The following is a 21088-nucleotide window of genomic DNA, read 5'->3' on the forward strand; positions in this document are numbered from 1 at the left end:
GCTCTATGAGAGCTGAAATCCACTGAGAGAGAAATGAATGTGTCGTATAGCGATCATTGTATGACCGTGTGATTTGCTGTGCCGCTCATCTGTCACATTATCACATACAGTGACACAATCTGATCATGATCACATCACCGTATACAGCGCAGCAGCGCCGCAGCACCCCAAAACCAGACGCAACATGAGAAATGAGATGCGTGCGAGTGATTGTAGATCTTTATGTTTGCTGCAGATGGCCTGCCAGTATGATGGAGCGGTTTGAGTCTTTGTAACTCACAGCAACCCCAAAATGCATTTAGCTAAAATCGTCTGATTACTGATCTGGACACTGGACACATGATCATGCCCGAGGCAGCACCCTTCAGCCTAGATACGTGTGGCGATGCCTCTTGGAAACTGCGTGTTACGGCCGATGTCTTCATATTTTACCCCTGCAGTCGCATATTTCATCATTAATCAGGAATGGAGTGTTCGCTCTGAGATCTGAGCATCTGATTCGCTAATCGAATCACAAACATTAAATATCATTCTCTCCGAATAAACGTATGAGAGGAGATGTTCATGCAGCTAGTCGTGCTTTCACTGCAACTGGAATGAGTCCTCGCAGTGTGTGCGTGTGTGCTTGATGAGCCCCAGAGGTCATTTCCTGGCACATGTTGAGATTGGGTTGTGTAGCCAACAGCTCCAGCCTCAGTCATAAAGTCACAATAATCCTCTATGCAAATGTGGGTTTGACTACTCTGCTCCAGCTTCTACTACATACTAAATGCTTGTTTAGAAAGTATCAAAATGACTTTGAATTCAGTAATTGAAAACATGTTCATCATAGAAGAGGTGTATTTAAGTAATTGTTTTGTGTTAATTTAATTTGTAATGTGTTTTTGAATAATTTATTAGACGTGGACAAAAATTAGCATCACGTCATTGACCCATAGGCTTGTTTTTCACACTGAACAAGTTTTTATAGTAGCGTTTCGCCTACAGTAAATTTTAGTGGTGGTACTTTTCTTTTCCAGTACATATACAGTAAACAACCTAGCAACCATTTAGGAATGACCGAGAAACTACCTAGCAATGCCCTAGAAACCACACACGATACCCTGACATTGCATTAATATAAACAAGTATCATTAAAATGTACATTCATATTCATTTAATCATTGTTTTGGAGAATGCAAATACATTTTGACCTAAAAGAAGACTAAGAAGTGTTCTATTAAAGCAATAGCACACTCGCAATCATGCTATTTGTGATTACCTGTGACCTTTTGCCTATGAACCAATCACAGCTGTGCTCATAAGTGTGATATTGCTTATAACAACTCGCTATACTATTTACTTTAACATACTGTAAAACTACCATCAGGTACCACGTTACATGCTGTAGAAGATCAATGCCGCCTCTGACAAACACACTTGTATTCTCTGTCCAACACAAGAGCCTGAAGAGTTATTTATCCGCTTGCTCGGATTAGGAATCTAGTGTTGGCAGTGAAATAACGTTTTTAATGCACTGAATTACGCACTCGCATTCCTCACACAGTTTTTCTGTCATCCAAAGCCAACAAAGACTTCAAATCCACATTATATTTACATCAAAATTACATTATATCTGAAACTATAATGCAGAACAGCTTTATTGGAAATACGGCTCTCATCTGTACGTGAATTATTCCCGAGGCTGCAATCATCCAGTATTCATTCAACTACTCTCAGATTCTCATTTCACACGTTCACAAAGAGAAAGACACATCAAAGACTGGCCTGAAAAAGATCACATGATGAGAGAGAAAGATATATATCATAACAACCTAAATGAGGTACAACACTCGTTTAGAGTGTAGTCAATTTGGCCGGTCTCAGTGAGTCAAGCTTGTGTGAACCAGCAGTGTTAACATACTGGGACAGTCCTGACCCAACACTGCTAACTTACCGAAAGGAATGTTGGACCGTTTTTCCTTACAGAACTGCTTCAGCTCAGTCATATTCTGAGGATGTCTGGTGTGAACGGCTCTCTTGAGGTCATTCCACAGCATCTCTATTGGGTTAAGGTCTGGGCTCTGACTGGGACACTCAAAGTTAGATTTTATTTTTTTGGAGCCATTCTGTAGTAGATTTACTTCGATGTTTAGAGTCATTGTCCTGCTGCATCACTCAACTTCTACTGAGCTTCAGCTGGCACACAGCCACCCTGACATTATCCAGTAGGATGTCTTGATAAACTTAGGAATTTATTTTTCCCTCGATGATGGCAAGCGGTCCAGGCCCCGAAGCAGCAAAGCAGCCCCAAATCATGATGCTCCCTCCACCGTACTTCACCGTTGGGATGATGTTTTCATGTTGGTATGTGGTGCCCTTTTTATGCCATACGTAGTAATGTGTGTTCTTCCTAAACAATTCAACCTTAGTTTCATCAGTCCACAAAACATTCTCCAGTAGCATTGTGGAGCATCAAAGTGGTCTTTGGCAAACTTCAGGCATGCAGCAATGTTTTTGTTGGAAAGCAGCGGCTTCTTTCATGATGTCCTGCCATGGACACCATACCTGTTTAATGTTTTCCATATAGTAGACTCCTGAACACAGATGTTAACCAGATCTAATGATTCCTTCAAGTCTTTATCTGTCACTCTAGGGTTCTTTTTTACCTCATTGAGCATTCTGCATTGTGCCCTTTGAGTCATCTTAGCTGGACGGCCACTTCTAGAGAGAGTACCTATAGTATTAAATCATCTCCATTTATAGACAGTTTGTCTAACTGTGGACAGATGAATATCTAAACTCTTCAAGATAACTTTGTAACCCTTTCCAGCTTTATGCAAAGCAACAGTTCTTGATCGTATGTCTTCTGAAATCTCTTTTTAGTGAGGCATGGTCCACGTCAGCAGATGCTTCTTGTGAATAGAAAACTCTAAATGTTTGAGTGCTTTTTATAAGTCAAAGTAGTTCTAACCCACACCTACAATCTCATTTCATTAATTAGATGCCATGTTTGCCAATTTCTGACTTGAATTAGCTTCTTTTGCCATCTTTAGCCTAGGGATTCACTTTTTGCTCAGCACTGTGAATGTTTAATGGGATGTGTTCAATAAAGACATGAAAGATTATAACTGTTTGCGTGTTGTTAGCTTAAGCACTTTGAGTGTGTCTACACTTGCAACTTTAATGAAGATGAGATCACATTTTATGAGCAATTAATGCAGAAATCCAGCTCACATACTTTCTTGCCACTGTACATTAACTTGCATTAAATAATGGTGCATGACTGCAAACTTCGACATCACAATGCTAGGGTGTTGAGACAATTGCGATCTCGCCTAGGGTGCCAAAATAGTCCGAAACGACCCTGCAATAAACACTAACGACAACTTGTATCACCAAGAATCAACAACACTGCCCACAACAATGATCTCAACTCATGTCATCAGGCAATCGCCGACTACGCCACACTCTTACTACTGTAGAAATGATGATGAAATAATTTCCCTGCTTGTCAAACATTACGTCTTATATTTCCTCTCCTCTGTTGGACATGATACATTATTGATGTGTGCATCATCATGAGCTCTGAGCTTCTTCTCTATTGATCTGATGGAAACGGGAGCTGGATTTTAGTGAAAACCAGATGCCGCCGTCTTGATTAGACTGTAAAATCACTCGGCTGCTGGCCTGCCTGTGGCATACATAGCAACATATAATTAACTTAGCCTCCTTTGTAGTAATCAATGACACTGCCCTCTAGAGATGAATGGCAGCAATATTTCAGTATTAGCGACAGTCAGACTATCACCTGACTTACACTAGTCACGCTCATTTAGTGCGATCCCGTTTATTCCTGATGGTCATTTTGTGTGGCAAGAAACTAATTTAAACTTGGCAGGTGTCATCACATAAAAGTCATAGAAACAAATTACAATAGCGCAAATTTTTTTACAATTTATTTTTAATTTTTTCGTACCAGTAAAAATATCAATGTCAAGAGAAAGTGGCACGTAATGGAAATTATGCCACAACTGAGTGACAATGTGTTCTAAATGATATAAATAATTTTCCCTAAGTAAATATTGAAATATTGTTTATTTTGTATAATATAATGTTAATTTCACTCTCATGAAATTAATATCGTTATGATGGATTTCCATAATTTAATTATATTATATTATTCAAATTTTAAAATTTAAATTCCGAAAAACAATTTACACTATCAAAAAAGTTTTTTTTCTTTTTAAATTAACAACAACAAAAAAAAACGGAGGTTTACATTTATTAAAATCATGAAGGATACAAAAGCGATTCATCTTTAGGAGACAGTCACTGAAAAGTGCTGCATTACAAAGTTTCAATTGCATTAGAAAAGTACTAGCATAGAATTAATGTAATAATTGTGTTCGCATCATACATGTAGCAGAAACATATTCCACTGGTGTTGGTCATGTGGCGATATTGTAAGTAAAGATTATATTTAGTTCTATTCTAGATTCTAATCTGAAACACTATAGCGTATATTGAACTGGTCTATAATTGGATCATTCTTATTTTTCTAGTGGCCTTTTTGTGTGGCATGCAACATAATTAAACATGCCGATTTAAAACCTTCTGGCCAGTGGAAAACAGCGACAGTGTAGCAGCAAACAAATCGACTGCCATCCATCTTATTGTCACCCGTCTCTTTCCTAAGTGCTACAGCTCACCGCGTCGAAACACACCAGAATTCAAATCGGCCGATACCCATCAAAATAATTTAGACGAATACGTGAGTCTTTATAAATAGATCCAATTCTGAACTCTCTCCATCACTAATGTGAATTCTGAGGCCCGAGAGTTTAAGAGGCCGGATCAATAGAAGAACATTTGAGTAGGTGTTTCTCCTCAAAGCTACTCCGTCGCCTTCCAAAGAAATCCATTTGCAGAGCGCTAATGATCTGATGTTCGGCATCCACAGTAAGCAAAGGCTTTATTTATTTTGGGACAGCTGGCTGGAGCCCAGAGACTGGCACAGATAACTCACTGAAACAACTGTTAAACTGCTCTCTGACCAAACAGAGAGAGAGAAAGAGAGAGAGAGAGAGAGAGAGAGAGAGAGAGAGAGAGAGAGAGAGAAACCATCAGATCAAGTTTCCTTCAGCTCAAATAGCTATTGACCCACCCAACCAGCATCTATCCGTGGTTCTTTTCTGTCAATCAGGGGAAATTAGAGAGGCGAGAGAGAGAGAGAGAGAGAGTGTGTTATAGAGGGAAAAAAGAAGACAGAATATGTTCAGAATGCCTTACTACTATTTTTGCAGTATGCAATACATTGTAAACAGTAGGGGTGTAACGATTCACTTGTTTTCTCAATGCATCAGTTATTTATCCTGCCGATCTACAAGCATTGATCTTGAAATATTCGTTAGTCGTCACGTGACTGAATATCATGAGCAATGGACAGCTCGCACTATTCAGAATCAAACGCGCTCAAAGCAGATGTACAGCTGCCAACTTTTACAGAGATGCAAACTCATGAGAAGTGAAAAAGGTGAGAAAGTCAGAGCAGGTGTTTCGGTTGTTATATTTAAAGCTTTTTTAAACGTTTAGGGTTAAAGTAAAACTTTCAAGTCTTTTTATTGAGGAAAATGTAGAGCACTTTAGCTGAAAGGTGAGTAGTTTTCTCCCCTGTTATAGTGAAATATGGAATACTTTTGTAGTTATGCTTGGGTCTTAAATATTTTATTGGCACATTGCACTCTGTTGTATTCCAAGAAGCCTGTATGTACATGTAGCTGCATATCGCGGCGCTGTTTTGCGGCCATCTTCAGCCTGTCGTGGCCCGTTCGGAATAACGCAGCGGCCCGTTTCAGTTTAATCGCGGCACATTCGGCCCCGTTTCGCGGCCGGCCAACCGGGAAAGGTTCCGGTTCTCCCGATGGCCAGTCCGCCCCTGCTCCTCGTGGTCATGAGTATGGGTTCTCGCTCTCAATGGGGCGTGTGGTAAGTTGTGCACGGATCGCGGAGAGTAGCATGAGCCTCCACATGCTGCGAGTCTCCACTGTGTCATTCACAACGAGTCACGTGATAAGATGCACGGATTGACGGTCTCAGAAGCGGAGGCAACAACTTTACAGCTCAAATATCACACAAGTTTAAACAGAAGAATTAAGTACTGTCATAAAATTAAAAGCTTCACATTTCTGTCTTTAAACCCTCCTGGAATATTCCTTTAAACATGCAACATGCATGTGAAGTCATGTGACAACAACATAGCATTGTTCAAAATGTTTATTGTTTCACAGTATTTGACGAGCAGTGATAAAAATAGTATGCAATATACACCATGTACTGCACAGTAAGCAGTAAACTAGTATTCCAGTCTGAACATAGGGCTTTATTTATGAAACATGAGCAGAACAAATTTGTGTAAACTGTTTGGAAAATAATTTTTCAATGCCACTATTTATGACTATTTACGAATGACTCATTCTGCTCGTTCTTCATGAATGAGGCCCATAACCAAAGAGAAACATGGTGAAGGACTGACGGCGCCTCTGGGATCTTCAAGATAAAGTTGTTGTGATTTGTGGCGGCTCTTGGCACACCAACTCCTCCAACACGAGTGGACGAGGGCCGACGTGTGTGTAAACCTCGCCCTCATCAATGTCAAAGCTAAGAAAACGATCAACGAGATGATCGGAAATCAGTTCGGCACAAGCGTGAAACTTAAAGCTCTATACACAAATGAATATTCCTTCATTTTCCAGCACGCAGTTTCCATTAAAATCATCACGTCTGTCTGATGTGCCACTATAAACGTGGTGTTCTCTGTGTGCATGATGTGTCTATATAAAGTCCCTCAGTTGAAGCACAATGGTCAGTGCGTTTGAGAGAGAATCAAATACCCTGAGGGCTCTGGAGCCATTACAGACAACACGGCTGCTTTGGCTGCATTCAGCTGCTAGAAAGGGAAATTGAGTTGTCACGATGAGCGCACAGGTACCAATCACACTCTTTGGCATTCTTTACAATGCGGCTCTGAGCGTGCCTCTATTGAACGGCTGGATATTAAATACCTGTGGACACACACGCACAGTTTCATCCAGAGCAGCTGCAACCGTCACGTTTATATACCAACATCACTACTAACTCTCGCCATAACGGTGAATACAATCACACAGTCAATGTTTGGGATTTATTTTGACAAAAAAAGATAGTCGTTTCATTTTAATTTATTTGTTTACTATGGTAGACTTTGCTATTGTAAGTTAATTAAATGACTTTCATTTATGGGTGAACTATCCCTTTAACCCTTTAAGCTCGGATGGGCCAGCGAGAAAAAAAAAAAAACACAAAACAAGACCAACGCAATATAGGTATCGTTTGAAAGCTTAGACGCTCTACTTTCCAATGCATGTAGACATTATGATCAAAACTGAACAAGTGCTTTGAAATTTGCAGACAAATCAGAAGTGTTCCGTTTTGATTAACATATTATTGCAATCAGTAAAACATCAAACTGATCAAATATCCATGTGTCATATGTTATTGGAAAGCTCTCAGACAATACAACCAGCCTATTTGTTTTACTAACAAACAAAAATATAGTGAGTAACAGATAATTATATGTCTTTGACAATTATGATGGTGTTGCTTTTATGCAGCATTTTTGCTTATGACTTAACGAAATATTAACGGAACATAAAATATCACATACAGTTGCTTAGAGTAGTTGATTGTCTTTCAAATGAGTCCACACACAAGATAATCAGATGCATAGATCATTAGATAATCCACATGAAGCACAATGTTACATATGGCCACCAGGAGATGGCGCCAAATACATGACACAGACTCAATGATGACTCAAATGACACAGAATGAAACTCATTCTGTGAAATCTCATTACTAAAATCATGTCTGTATGCTATGCAAACCTTTAGTTATTGTTGTGTTTGCATGTGTAATTAGTTCTTATGTATAATTATTATGTTTTATTTGTTTGGAGATGTTTTTGGACACTATGATAAATTATTTTTAATGCTATAACTTTTGATTGCTTTGTCATATCAACACATTTTCCTCAGATACAGTTGACATGATTGGGAACAAAACAAAAGCAGTTTTTCCGAGCCACATTATTTACAGCCAGAGATATATAACGTCAAATCAGAAAAATAAGATTTTTCTGTTTCTTAGGCTGAGAGTCTCAGAATGTATCATAATCTATATCATTAAAAGGTTTTAAAAGATTTCTTTTCAATGATACCAAACACTTGACCCTCCTTGTATTTTTTTTGTTTTTGTTTTTTGTCAAGTTATAAGCCTTTAATTTTGGATATGCCACTGAAACAGGAAATCTATAAAAACACCTTCAGAGCTTAAAGGGTTACACTATATACAGTGTACTATATTCAGTGAATAACGTAGTCATCAAACCTGGAAAAACATAGAATAATAGTACAGAATTATGCGGTTAGAAGGAGAAACATCACATGGAGACACTTGAGATGTCACAGGCACTTGACTCACTAAATGTCTTCTTCAGAGGAAACAGGAGCGTTGTTTTTATCAGCGTTGGGCAACACTGATAAAATGAGCTGAGAGACGCTGAACTCCACAGAATGAATGAGACACTGGTGCAACAAGAAAAACAGACAGACACACGAAAACAAGAAATACTCAGACAAACAGAATGTGAAAAAGACTCGACACCTCTTGTAGAGGACGGCCGGCGTTGTCGCATCTCTTTTGTTCAAGACTTTTCCAGCTCTTCTCAACTGCGTCCCATGAGTGTTTGTTACCAGAGGGTTTGTGTGAAATAAGTGTGTGCAGACAAGATTTCAACAGCATCAAAACCTTTTGCCGTCTCGCGTCCTAATGATGTCCACGTCCCAGACACCAACCGCAAACAAACCAACAGTAATAGCGCAGTAGCTGTCTGACACTAACTTTATGGGCTTCTCTTCACGGCCTCTTCGAGTTTAACAGGGCCGAGAAATTCCACTCTCATTACAGGCGCAGGGATGGTGTGGGACATTGTAAAAAGTCTCCTCTGAATTATTCATTCGCTTGATTTTCTGACTGTAAGACTCCACCGCCTGAGGGGTGACAGCTTCTGCAAGTTCTATGGTTTTTGGAGCGCCCTCTCTCATGTTTGTGCTTTTATTTCTGTGATATCATCCCCCCCCACCGACACGATTACATAATCGCCTGATCGTGATTATTTGATCTGAACGCAATTGAGATATTTTTGTATTCAGTTTTAGTATTAAAGGAATATTCTAAAGTTCAATACAAGTTAAGCTCAATCAACAGCATTTGTGGCATAATGTCGAATTCCACAAATTATTTTGACAACCCTCCTTTTCTTAAAAAAAAAAAAAAAAAAAAAAATGCAGAAATGGAGGTCACAGTGAGACACTTACAATGGAAGTCAATGGGATCAATTTTTGGAGGATTTAAAAGGCAGAAATGTGAAGATTATAAAAGCACTTACATTATTTCTTCTGATAAAAATTGTGCTTTACACTTAACTTTACACAGAAAAGGTTAGTAAGTGATTTTTATCACACATATTGTTTATGTCTTGTGTCTATACTTTTTGAAACAGTGAGTATTTTAATGATTACGGATTGGCCCCATTCACTTCCATTGTAAGTGCCTCACTGGAACACAGATTTGTGCTTTTCTTTTTAAATACATTTTTGTGGTAATCAACATTATGCCCCAAACACTGTCGATTGAGTTTAACTTGTATTGAACATGGAATATTTCTTTAATAATCTTTTAATTATTAGTTTAAAGCCACCTTGGGTTTTAGAAAGGCGCTATATAAATAAAACCTATTATTATTATTATTAATTATTATTATTATTAATAGGGGTGTATAAACTGTTTACATTTCTCACGGTTCAGTTTGTATCACGTTTTAGGGTCACGGTTTCGGTACGGTTTGGTATTTGCTATGTTCAGAAAAAAAAAAATATTACTGCCAAATCCAAAGAAAGAATACTCAATTATCAACAGGTTTGCCCTTACTAAAAATCACCATGGTTTTACTATAGTAACCATAGTTTAACCATGGTATTTGTAATTTATTTTTCTCCCCTTTTCTCCTCAATTTGGAATGCCCAATTCCCAATGTGCTTTAAGTCCTCGTGGTGGCGTTGTGATTTGCTTCAATCCGGGTGGCGGAAGACGAATCTCAGTTGCCTCCACGTCTGAGACCGTCAATCCGCGCATCTTATCGTGTGGCTTGAGCGCATTACCAATGAGACGTGGAGTATGTGGAGGCTTCACGCCATTCTCCACGGCATCCACGCACAACTTACCATGCGCCCCACTGAGAGCGAGAACCACATTATAGCGACCACGAGGAGGTTACCCTATGTGACTCTACCCTCCCTAGCAACCGGGCCAATTTGGTTGCTTAGAAGACTTGGCTGGAGTCACTCAGCACACCCTGGATTCAAACTCGCGACTCCAGGTGTGGTAGTCAACGTCTTTACTCGCTGAGCTACCCAGGCCCCCTGACCATGGTATTTGTAGTAAAATCATAGTAACAACAAAATCAACATGGTTACTATATGGAAACCACAGTATTACTATGTATCAAAACCATGATTTCTGCTAAAAGAACCATGGTGACAGCAGTCATGGTTAACACAGTATTAGTGAAACCATGGTTAATTTTAGCAACCATCTAATTAATAAGGGCCTGTTTACACTTGGCCACTACATGCGTTTTCAGTGATCGGACAGCTTTCTGATCATGAAAAGGCCAGGTGTAAACGCCCTCCGAAATGCATTCGAGACGGATCGCAATCCGATTGCTCAAACCACTTCAGAAGGTGGTTTGAGACGCATTCCGGACGAAACTGGTCAAGTCTAAATGCATCTGGCTGTTCAAGTCACATACCGTATGTAAACTTTACCTCGCCCAAACAGCGCTACGTCAGCATAGGAAAAATGCGTAACATAACAGCTGACACTGAATATTTACATATGGCTTGTGTCGCACAGTACATACTGTAATAAAGAAAGAGACGAATGCATGATGCAGGAGAGACAGAACATTTATTTGATGCAGATCGCTGATCACAGCTGATGCGCATGACCGCGCATGACGCGTCTTAACTACGGGAAGCTAAGAGGACTGTTACACCCCTAAAGTTTATAATGTGTACAATTTATTTTATCCTTTTTATATCTTGCTTTCACATGCAAAGTGCCTAGAGAAGCTACCTTTTCAGGTGCTATATAAAATCACATTTATTATTTATTATTATAACAGTGATTGTTGTGCACTTCAAATTCTAATCACATTTGTACTGTCTATATAAGGGAATTTTAAGCAAATATAGAAATGCTATGAATGCTGTTTTTGGCAGGTGAACGCTGCATTTTTTGGATCCTTCATGTAAAATACGGGCTTATGGGATTAATGGGAGAGCATAAAAATAACATGTAAAAGTGAAGAATTTAAGACAGAAAAATATTTCTTGCATAATATAATGTAATGTAATATAATATAAAATAATATAAACTTTTCCAAAAACTATATGTAAAGTTAGACTGAAGTTGACCTAAAAGAGAAACATATTTTAAGTTTTAGGAAAAAATTTAATTTTTAAAATACACTTGTGCTATATTTTCCCATTTTTAAAGCCTTAAGGAAATCATATACCCCATTTTTATTAAATGCTTTAAAATTAAACTTCAATAAATGACTTTGTGTATGACATTTAAACTGTCAGCAAAATTTCATAATCGTGACAGCCCTAACGCTGACCACCCCAAACACTCCCGTCGGGACTAACCGGAGGTCTCGTCGACACGCTCCTCCACTGTGTGCTCTTTCTGGTGCACCCACTCGCTGTTGCATTTGAAGTAGATCTGCGTGGCGGGCGTGGCCTTGCAGTAGAGATTGACAGGTTTGTTCTTGACTATGTACGCTTCTTCTGGCTCCATCAGGAAGTGTGGGAGGGGCTCGGGCGGGTCGGAAGGGAAGGTCTCTGGGAGCTCGCCCAATCCCAGATAGTCTTCATCTACAGATGGTGGAAACACACAAGAGAAAACAAGGAGTTAGTCTCAAAAGCAGGAGTAACTTCAGAGAGTCCTGGCGTGTTTTATAGGGAGTGTTATGTACATGTGTTTGCCTGGAAGGCTGCTTGGATGTGAGCTACTGTTCAAACAGCTCAAACAAAACAGCACCAGTCGCCCATTATAGAGTGATTGTAGCCTGTAATCAACTGCAGGTCTGATCAGAAACATTCTCTACACAAGCACGCCAATGCAGCTGAACATACTAAACATGCGTTTTTGGCATTACTGTGGCCTTCAAATGTCAATTTAACCAGATGTGTTACCAATCATGTAGCTAGCTATAAACATGTCAACATTTTAATGAACACCTTAAACTAAATAAACAACATTGCTCAGCTATGACAGCAGTTGACCTTAAAGAAAATCTCACTGTAGAAGAAAACAGTAAACACTATTGCAAAATATACCACCCCTTGCGTTGTTCAAACACATTTCAGAAAGCAATGATGCATGAAATCGAGCTTGTATAGCTAAAATTGTTTATGTTGCTTTTAGTGCTATTAGTCGATAATTTTTTTCTCAAAATCGCGATTAATCATATACTTTTTTGTAGTTAATCGCGATTAATCACATTTTTTGAAAGTGCTGAAATTTGACTATATATACTTATTTTCTTGTCAAAATGTATTAATTTCTATCTTAGGAAGAAAACAAAACAATATATAGCAATATAATGCATTATTAACATATCCCAAGCAAAGCCTTCCACAATATAAAGATAGAAATGCTCTAAAATATCACCAATTCAAGTAACATCAAATGTTTCCCAAAGTCTAAGTGGGATGTTGACTAATTGAAAGAACTAGTTTCCCCATAGGTTTCATATTCATTGCAAAGGGCATTAAATCTCTTAAACTCTCATCCTCCACAATATTAATCTGCCAGTAGACTGTGACTATCTGCTTTGTTCAGCAATTGTGAAGCTGCGTTCATGATTTATGTCAGAGCGTCTGCAACTTACATAGGCTGAAAAATACTTAATTTCTGTCACAAGTCCCATCTGGGCTTGTTTTGTACATTAAATAGTGCGAAGAGCTCCTTTCTACACCATTTTATCACTGACAGAGAAGCGCTGTCAGAGACTCTTATTTAATGAGATAACTTCCGCCGCTCTATCATAGGAGAGAGCGTAATGGTCCATTTTAGCATGTTAAGACAGTTCTGCCCAGGCCTGGCTCCAAAGGGGGGCCTGGCTCACCCAATCATGAACTTGGCACACCTTGAGAACTAAACCTACACCCACCTCTCCAACTGTTTGGCCCACCCGGCGGGTTCTATGGCCCACCTTACATCTTAGAGCTGGAGCCAGGCCTGGTTCTGCCCATAGAAAGTCTATGGGACCGCCCCGTACGCTAAGCTTGTAGGCTCTCCTTGGTAGAAGGGCTCTGGCGCTGCGACATGTGCATCAGTGTAATGACTCCGGGCGGACACATTACAAAGGTTCTGCCCTTCACACCAGTGTTTATGCTGTATCAATGATAGATGCATAATCACGATTAAGAAAAATTAACGTGCAAAACATTTTTAATTAATCGCATGAGTTAACACGTTAATTCTGACAGCTCTAGTTGTTTTTATGAAGCCACTTTGGAACAATGTATACAGTATAGAGTGCAACAGTGTCCGCCCTGTATTTCAGCCATCTGGGTTCCGGAAGTATTTTTCCCATTCATTTCTTCCATAGACTTTTTATAAAATCCTTCATTAAAAGTTGTATGCCATGAATCAAACCAACCAGCTCAGAGGAGAAATCACAACATCAAACTTTGTTTTGAGGCATAAAAGTATTTGAAAATCGGACATAAAGACAAAGATACAAGACCATATACTTGCTGTCTTTCATGAGGGCACAAACTACAATCCCATGAAGCATTACGAATGATGTCGTTGTGTAAAAAACAATGGAAATATATAAAACTATTGATTTAAAGTTGGCTGATTATAGGTACAGAAACAATATATTTTACTTTGTGCAAAATATTCTGATACATATATACAAATTTAAGTAGTTTAAGGGTGAAGGGAGACCGACTTGATTACGTCATTTACGTAATGGGCGGTCACTCTGAGGCACGGTTCGCGGGTTTTGTTGGCTGTGGTACTCTGATTGGTGGATTTTTCTCTGCTGTACTATGGGTAATGTAGTTGTTTACCATGAATTCTGCCATGAAACACGTTGAGAACGCAGATGGATGGCGTCAACAGAAGCATATACCATTGATGAACAACCTCTTAGCTCACGGTAGGTCTGTCTTTAAAGTTTTATAGGTTACCATTGAAAATGAATTAGTCTATGGGATACATGAATAGGATTTTTACTTCTGGAACCAGACTGTTGCGCTCTATTGCGAAAAGCTATAGAGTTACTCCATGTTAAAATAAACCAAATTTCACAAATGTCCCTGGGTGAAAATTTTAACTTTCTTGAATAACTATGTAAAAAGATATAGACACTACTTATATAGGTATAGTTTCAACATTACTTGTACTTCGGACCTTTGTTTTGTTGGGCAAGAAAAACTAGCTTCATACCATTTGATTTCCAACCATTGAAAATGGGACACATTGCGAGCCCCATATCCATAATACACTGCCTGGCCAAAGAAAAAAGTTGCATACTCTAACATTTCATTGGACCAACTTTAGCTTTGATTACAGTGTGCATTCATTGTGGCATTGATTCGACAACCTTATGCAACGTCACAACATTTATTTCCATCCAGAGTTGCGTTAATTTTTGGCCGAGATCTTGTATTGAGGTCGGGAGAGTCGAACCACTCCGTAAAGTCTTCTCCAGCACATCCCAAAGACTTTCAATGGGTTTAAGGTCAGGACTCTGTGTGAAAATGGTTCCTCGTGCTCTCTGAACCATTCTTTCACAATTTGAGCCCGATGAATCTTAGCATTGTCGTCCTGGAATATGCCCGTGCCATCAGGGAAGAAAAAAATCCATTGATGGGATAACCTGGTCATTCAGTATATTCAGGTAGTCAGCTGACTTCATTTTATTGCCTCATAACGTTGCTGAGCCTCGACCTGACCGACTGAAGCAACCCCAGATCATAACACTGCCTCCAGAGGCTTGTACAGTGGGTACTATGCATGACGGGTGCATCATGCGCTTCCCTTCTTAACCTGATGCACCCATCGCTTTGGAATAGAGTAAATCTGGATTCATCAGACCACATGACCTTTTACCATCGCTCCACAGTCCAATCTTTATGCTCCCAAGCAAATTGAAGTCATTTTTTCCAATTAGACTCACTAACAAGTGGCATTCTTGTGGCCTCACAGCTGTTTAGTCCCAATCCTGTAAATTCTCATCGCATGCGTGCAGAAATGCTCTTTCACTATTAAACACAGCCGTGAGTACTGTGGATGACATGGTTGTTTAAGAGATGAGAAGCTACACACTGCATCAGTTAGGGTTATATAACAATTGTTGCCAGCTGAAACATATTAATCACTGCAATAATGATCCAATCATAGACTCTGACGTATCTGCTTATTTAAATCCAAACGGTGATCCACACATATGTGTTGCAGACTGTTAGCCGTCCCCTGTAATTACGCCTCGCTTTCATCAGAGCGATTGCTTCATCTCGCCACACCGATGTCTTCCTCAAACACACACCTATTCTTATCTGCCACTGGTGGAGCAACAGACCTCATGGTGAAGAGTAAACAGACAGAGGCAATCTAAATTCCCTTCAAGGAATATGAAACAGCACTTGAGATGGAATCAGCGCTATACGTCCGTAGCTCCATGTTTGTTGGCTACGCTCAAAGATCTGGCCTCTGACTCCACGTGTCTCTACAAGAGGTGTGCAAAAAGCCATTTGCGACACCATTCGTCACCTCTGAATACGTTCTTCTATTCTTAACACCCGACTGCCAGGCATCAAATATTTAAAGGGAATGAGAATGAATCTGGAGAAAGACACAAGAGAGAAAGTGTTCAAAACAGCACACCAGAGATTCACCGCCACATAGTCACCTAATCAGGTCTCGGTGTCGAACGAATCTTTACCCGTTTTACCATCCAACAAACATTACGTTTTATTTCCATTTATTCAAATTCCTCATTTCAATTATGAGAATAGTGACACTTGCCTTAAGAGTAATTATTTATTGAACATTGGTGCATTTTATCATATTCCTGTTGCCAGCACTTTATAAAAGCAATAAGCCACGAGAGACTGTGAGTTATATTTTTTGTACATTATCACATTAAGAATAAATGGACTCATCCAAAAGCTGAAAAAGTTTGCTTTCAGAGGCTTTATATGGAGTTAGGATGAAAATAAGGTGCATTTCAAACTGTTCTGAGACCAGTGCAGACAGACAGCACACTGGAGGTTAAGTCATTCACTAAATAGGGAGCAAGGGAGCATCCTATAGCTCTCTATGCAGTTAAGTGCATTCACTCCTAAAATCTGATCAAAAGTTCAGTTTCAGGCTGCAGATGATGTTTGGATCACTCAACATGTTTGACAGACATGTGACAATGATAATCAGTACATAGATTCAGAATTTATAATGTATCATTTTATTTTAACATGATTGACAGTGATTGGATGATGCTGGACATTACTTTGAATCAGAATTAATTATGATAATTTCTGATGTAATGTCTGTAATGTCTCAAAAACATGAATAATCAACACTCCTGGAAACAATTTGTTACAAAAAAAAAAAAAACATTGTGTGTATATTATGGGATGGAGTGACTCAGTGTACCACAAAAACACAAGAAAATTGTTCCCATTGGCCGTGTTCGCCCCGGGGCCCTGGAAGGGTTGGGGGGTGGGGTTATATGGGGTATTTGGGGCAGTATCTGAAGAGACCAGAGTAGGATTATCAACTCAACAATTAGCTCTGGACCAGAACCATGACCCTCTAAAACTGCCAGACTCACTGACCATGATCATTATCTCAGTCACACACACACATGCGTCCAAACACAGTTTATGCTCACATGACATGTTCTTACACACACACACACACACACACATTTACTTGCTCTCACATCTGAAGCAGCATAAAAGTAATCCACAGTCGATCAATGAATGTCTTCTGAAGCAAATCGATACATTTGTGCTGCTGTTGCGTGATGCAAGCGCGTCGGAATTTGGAAGCAGCGCTCATTTACAAGAGAAGAATGAATGACATGCGAGAGTTTGGCCATTTCAAACAGCATCAGAGCCCTGGATGGAAGCGCCAATTTAAAAGTTAAAAACGTTTTAATTATTGACTTGTTTCTTAAATAAACCTATCGATTCACTTTAGTAGACATTCATTGATCGACTCGAGTAGCATGGATTACTTTTATGCTGCCTAAATATGACTTTTGGACCGTTAAAGTGCTGGCACCTGTGTACTTGCATTATAAGGACCTGACAGAGCTCTATCTTCTTCCAAAAATCTTCATTTGTGTTCTGCAGAAGAAAGAAAGTCATACACATATGGGATGGCATCAGAGTAAGTGAATAATGAGAGAATTTTCATTTTTGGGTGAACTGTCCCTTTAATTAGAGTCAGGAGTTGGCAAACCTGGCCTCCAATTAATGAAATGAGATTGTAGGTGTGGGTTAGAGCTACTTTGACTTATAAAAAGCACTCAAACATTTTGAGTTTACTATTCACAAGAAGCATCTGCTGACGTGGACCATGCCTCACTAAAGAGAGATCTCAGAAGACCTACAATTAAGAATTGTTGCTTTGCGTACAGTTGGAATGGGTTACAAAGTTATCTGGAAGAGCTTAGATATTCATCTGTCCACAGACAAACTGTCTATAAATGGAGATGATTTAGTACTATAGGTACTCTCACTAGAAGTGGCCGTCCAGCCAAGATGACTCAAAGGGCACACCGCAGAATGCTCAATGAGGTAAAAAAGAACTTTTGAATGACAGATGAAGACTTGAAGGAATCACTGGAACTGGTTAACATCTCTGTTCATGAGTCTACTATACAGAAAACATTAAACAGGCATGGTGTTCATGGCAGGACACCATGAAGGAAGCTGCTGCTTTCCAACAAAAACCATTTCTGTGCACCTGAAGTTTCCCAAAGACCACCTTGACACTTCACAACGCTACTGGAAAAATGTTTTGTGGACTGATGAAACTAAGTTGAATTGTTTGGGAAGAACGCGCAGCATTCCGTATGCCGTAAAAAGGGCACCACATACCAGATCAACCATTTATTAAATCCAAGAGTTCACTTACTTTTCCCACAGCACTGTGAATGTTTAATGGGATGTGTTCAATAAAGAGATAAAATATTATAATTGTTGGTGTGGTGTTATCTTCAGCACATGTGTTTGTCTATACTTGTGACTTTGATGAAAATGAGATCACATATTATTACCAATTAATGCAGAAAACCAGCTAATTCCAAAGGGTTCACATACTTTTTCTGTACAAATAGATTTTCCAATTGAGAACATCCCCAAATGTCACCAAAGGAAGGTTTTTATCAGATTTAGCTCACTTTAGGGGACAATTTCGTCCCAAAACTATTGTTATGCACACACACACACACACACACACACACACACACACACACACACACACACACACACACACACACGCTGTTTTAAGTCTGAGATATTGAACAGTTCTTCAACTTTTACATTTAGGCAAAATGCAAAATGCATACATGCATCCCCGAGAATCAAACCAATGACCTTGCAGTTGCAAGTGCCATGCTCTACCATTTGAGCTACAAGAACATTTTCCTCTTGTGTTTAACCCTTGACAGACATTGACAGACTTATGATGCTCTCAGACAGCGTGTGCCCCACCGAGAGCGAGAACCACATTATAGCGACCACGAGGAGGTTACTCCATGTGACTCTACCCTCCCTAGCAACTGGTTGCTTAGGTGACTGGCTGGAGTCATTCAGCACGCCCTGGATTCGAACTCGTGACTCCAGGGGTGGTAGTCAGCGTCAATACTCGCTGAGCTACCAAGGCCCCCGATGTCGCATGTTTTTTTATTTTTGCATCTTATGGCATCTTGGTTTTTTCAACATGCTGTGGCATGAGCATTGCATTTCTTTAAGATGACACGATTTGCATAGTTAAACTTATAAAAAGCATGTGTTCCTTTCCATTCTGTCAACTAGTCAAACAGTTGTTCTGACAGTCCACCGACTGTTATTTTGAAGATCTCTATCACACACAGTGGGCATCACACCTGACTGTCTGTCAGGTCATGTTTATTGGGTTTGGGGGTCTTCTGAGGTTCAGTGGGCAGTCGACTCTGTCCGACAGAAGATTGTAGTTTTGGCACAGTGGTCTGAAGGGGTAGGCGTTGGTCTCCGCCCTGCCTGCATGCCGTTACGCTGGGGAAAAAACTTCACGCCAGGCTGCCGTGCTTTGATGCTGGTGCACCAGGATGTAATTTGAGTGTGGAACTGTTATCACAGTCACAATCTAGAAAACTGAACCACACCTTCCCCTCAGAACAGCATGACTGTTTTCTCAACAGAATTAAAAAACAAAAACAAGAAAAAACACAAACAAACATAAGAGTTTGACCTTGAATAATATAACCGTTAAACTGTCGTCAATAGCAGAGCGTCTCTTAATTGTCCTCTAGTTTTGTGTTAGTAGTCACACTGTGCAGCCACCGTGTGACCTTTTTCACCTTTGGAAAACTAGAACAACATGCTTAAGGCAATTAGAGTTTCATCTCCTCTGATGTAATGTTTTTTTCTTGAAATCAGTCCTGAAATGCAAGCATTTCTTTTTGATGGTTCCATGTGCCTTTACCCCCAAATCTGCAGTTCTCTGCTGTGATTTTAATCAGAAATGTCCCAAACCGCTTCCATATGAAAAGAGATTAAAATTTAATTTCAGTCTATGAGAAAACGCACAAGTGTTTACCATGGGATAATATTATACCATAGTAGTTTAATAACCGAAGAGGCTTTTCTAAATATGAATTCACATGTGATTTTGGATTATGATGCTCATTTTATTGCTTGTGCATAAACAAATGAAATTAAATCAAATTTCGAAAGAAAACAATTGGGGTTTAGTGAAACCCTGCTGGGAAAAAACAGCTTAACCCAGTCTCAGACAGTTTGCTGGCCACCAAGCTGGTTTATACTGTTTAGGCTGGTCTGCTTTAGATGTTTTTTGGGCACTTCTCAGCTGGTCAGGCAGGAAGCCCTTATTTTTCAAAAAGGGTTATGATGCTTTTTTTGTGCATAAGTTAAATTGAAAACTCTTTAAATGAAATAATTGTGTTGGCATTAATGTGCAAAATGCTATTAAGAACAGTAAACCTTTAAACAGTCAGCATTTCTAAACCACACTGATTTAACAGTGTATCGTGTGCATGGAAAACTGGAGCCAGATTGCAGGTTTGAATGTATGAACAGAGATGGTGAGAGAGAGAGAGAGAGAAGTGAGTGTGCGGTATAGAAGGTCATCGAGTGTGATGGAAGACTGAATATTCCGGCAAAAACTTTTCAATTGGATTTCTCCTGCTGAAATGCTTCATGAAAATGAAACGACCGTCTCATAAGCTCTGATATGCGAGTCGAGCAGCGCAGTGACCCGACAGATCACAGTATAGAGCCGTTCACTCCACTGCATACCGCATGCGTCTCCTGTAGACCGGCATCAGCTTCAGGAGCTGCGGATGAACTTGACGCATTTCGATTTGACAAGCTGAAAGAACAGATTTCTAAAGACATCACTACATATAATCATTATCAGTCATTCTGACGGACCGAGATGTAACATTTTCATCAGTGTCTATTTTAATCTTTCATATTTGTTTCAGCTTCTACAATAACAGACATATGCATTTTATTTGTGCATGAGTGTTTCATCAACTTCAGGCACTTTTATATCCCAGGGGTTGATATATGGTTGAAGGTTTGATTAAAACTGATGTAGAAACTTTTTACCAGGCTGTTATCATTTATTTTTGGTACTATTCAAATGCCTTTTATGCATAGATTTGACTGTTTTAGTCTCGTCCCAGAACCTC

At 39.4% G+C, this 21088-nt stretch overlaps 1 protein-coding gene across 4 annotated transcripts in view; it reads right to left on the bottom strand.

The window, feature by feature from the left end:
- The window catches only part of unc5cb (unc-5 netrin receptor Cb), a 267331-nt gene that overhangs the window by 128101 nt on the left and 118142 nt on the right, over nucleotides 1–21088 (bottom strand). For all 4 annotated transcript variants that reach the window (XM_051686038.1, XM_051686037.1, XM_051686039.1 and 1 more), the window contains exon 2: nucleotides 11790–12017. In XM_051686038.1, coding sequence (XP_051541998.1) covers nucleotides 11790–12017 — 228 coding nt within the window. The remainder of the gene's footprint in view (nucleotides 1–11789; nucleotides 12018–21088) is intronic.

This window comes from Myxocyprinus asiaticus, chromosome 43 (genome assembly GCF_019703515.2).
Source record: "Myxocyprinus asiaticus isolate MX2 ecotype Aquarium Trade chromosome 43, UBuf_Myxa_2, whole genome shotgun sequence".
Taxonomy (NCBI): Eukaryota; Metazoa; Chordata; class Actinopteri; order Cypriniformes; family Catostomidae; genus Myxocyprinus; species Myxocyprinus asiaticus.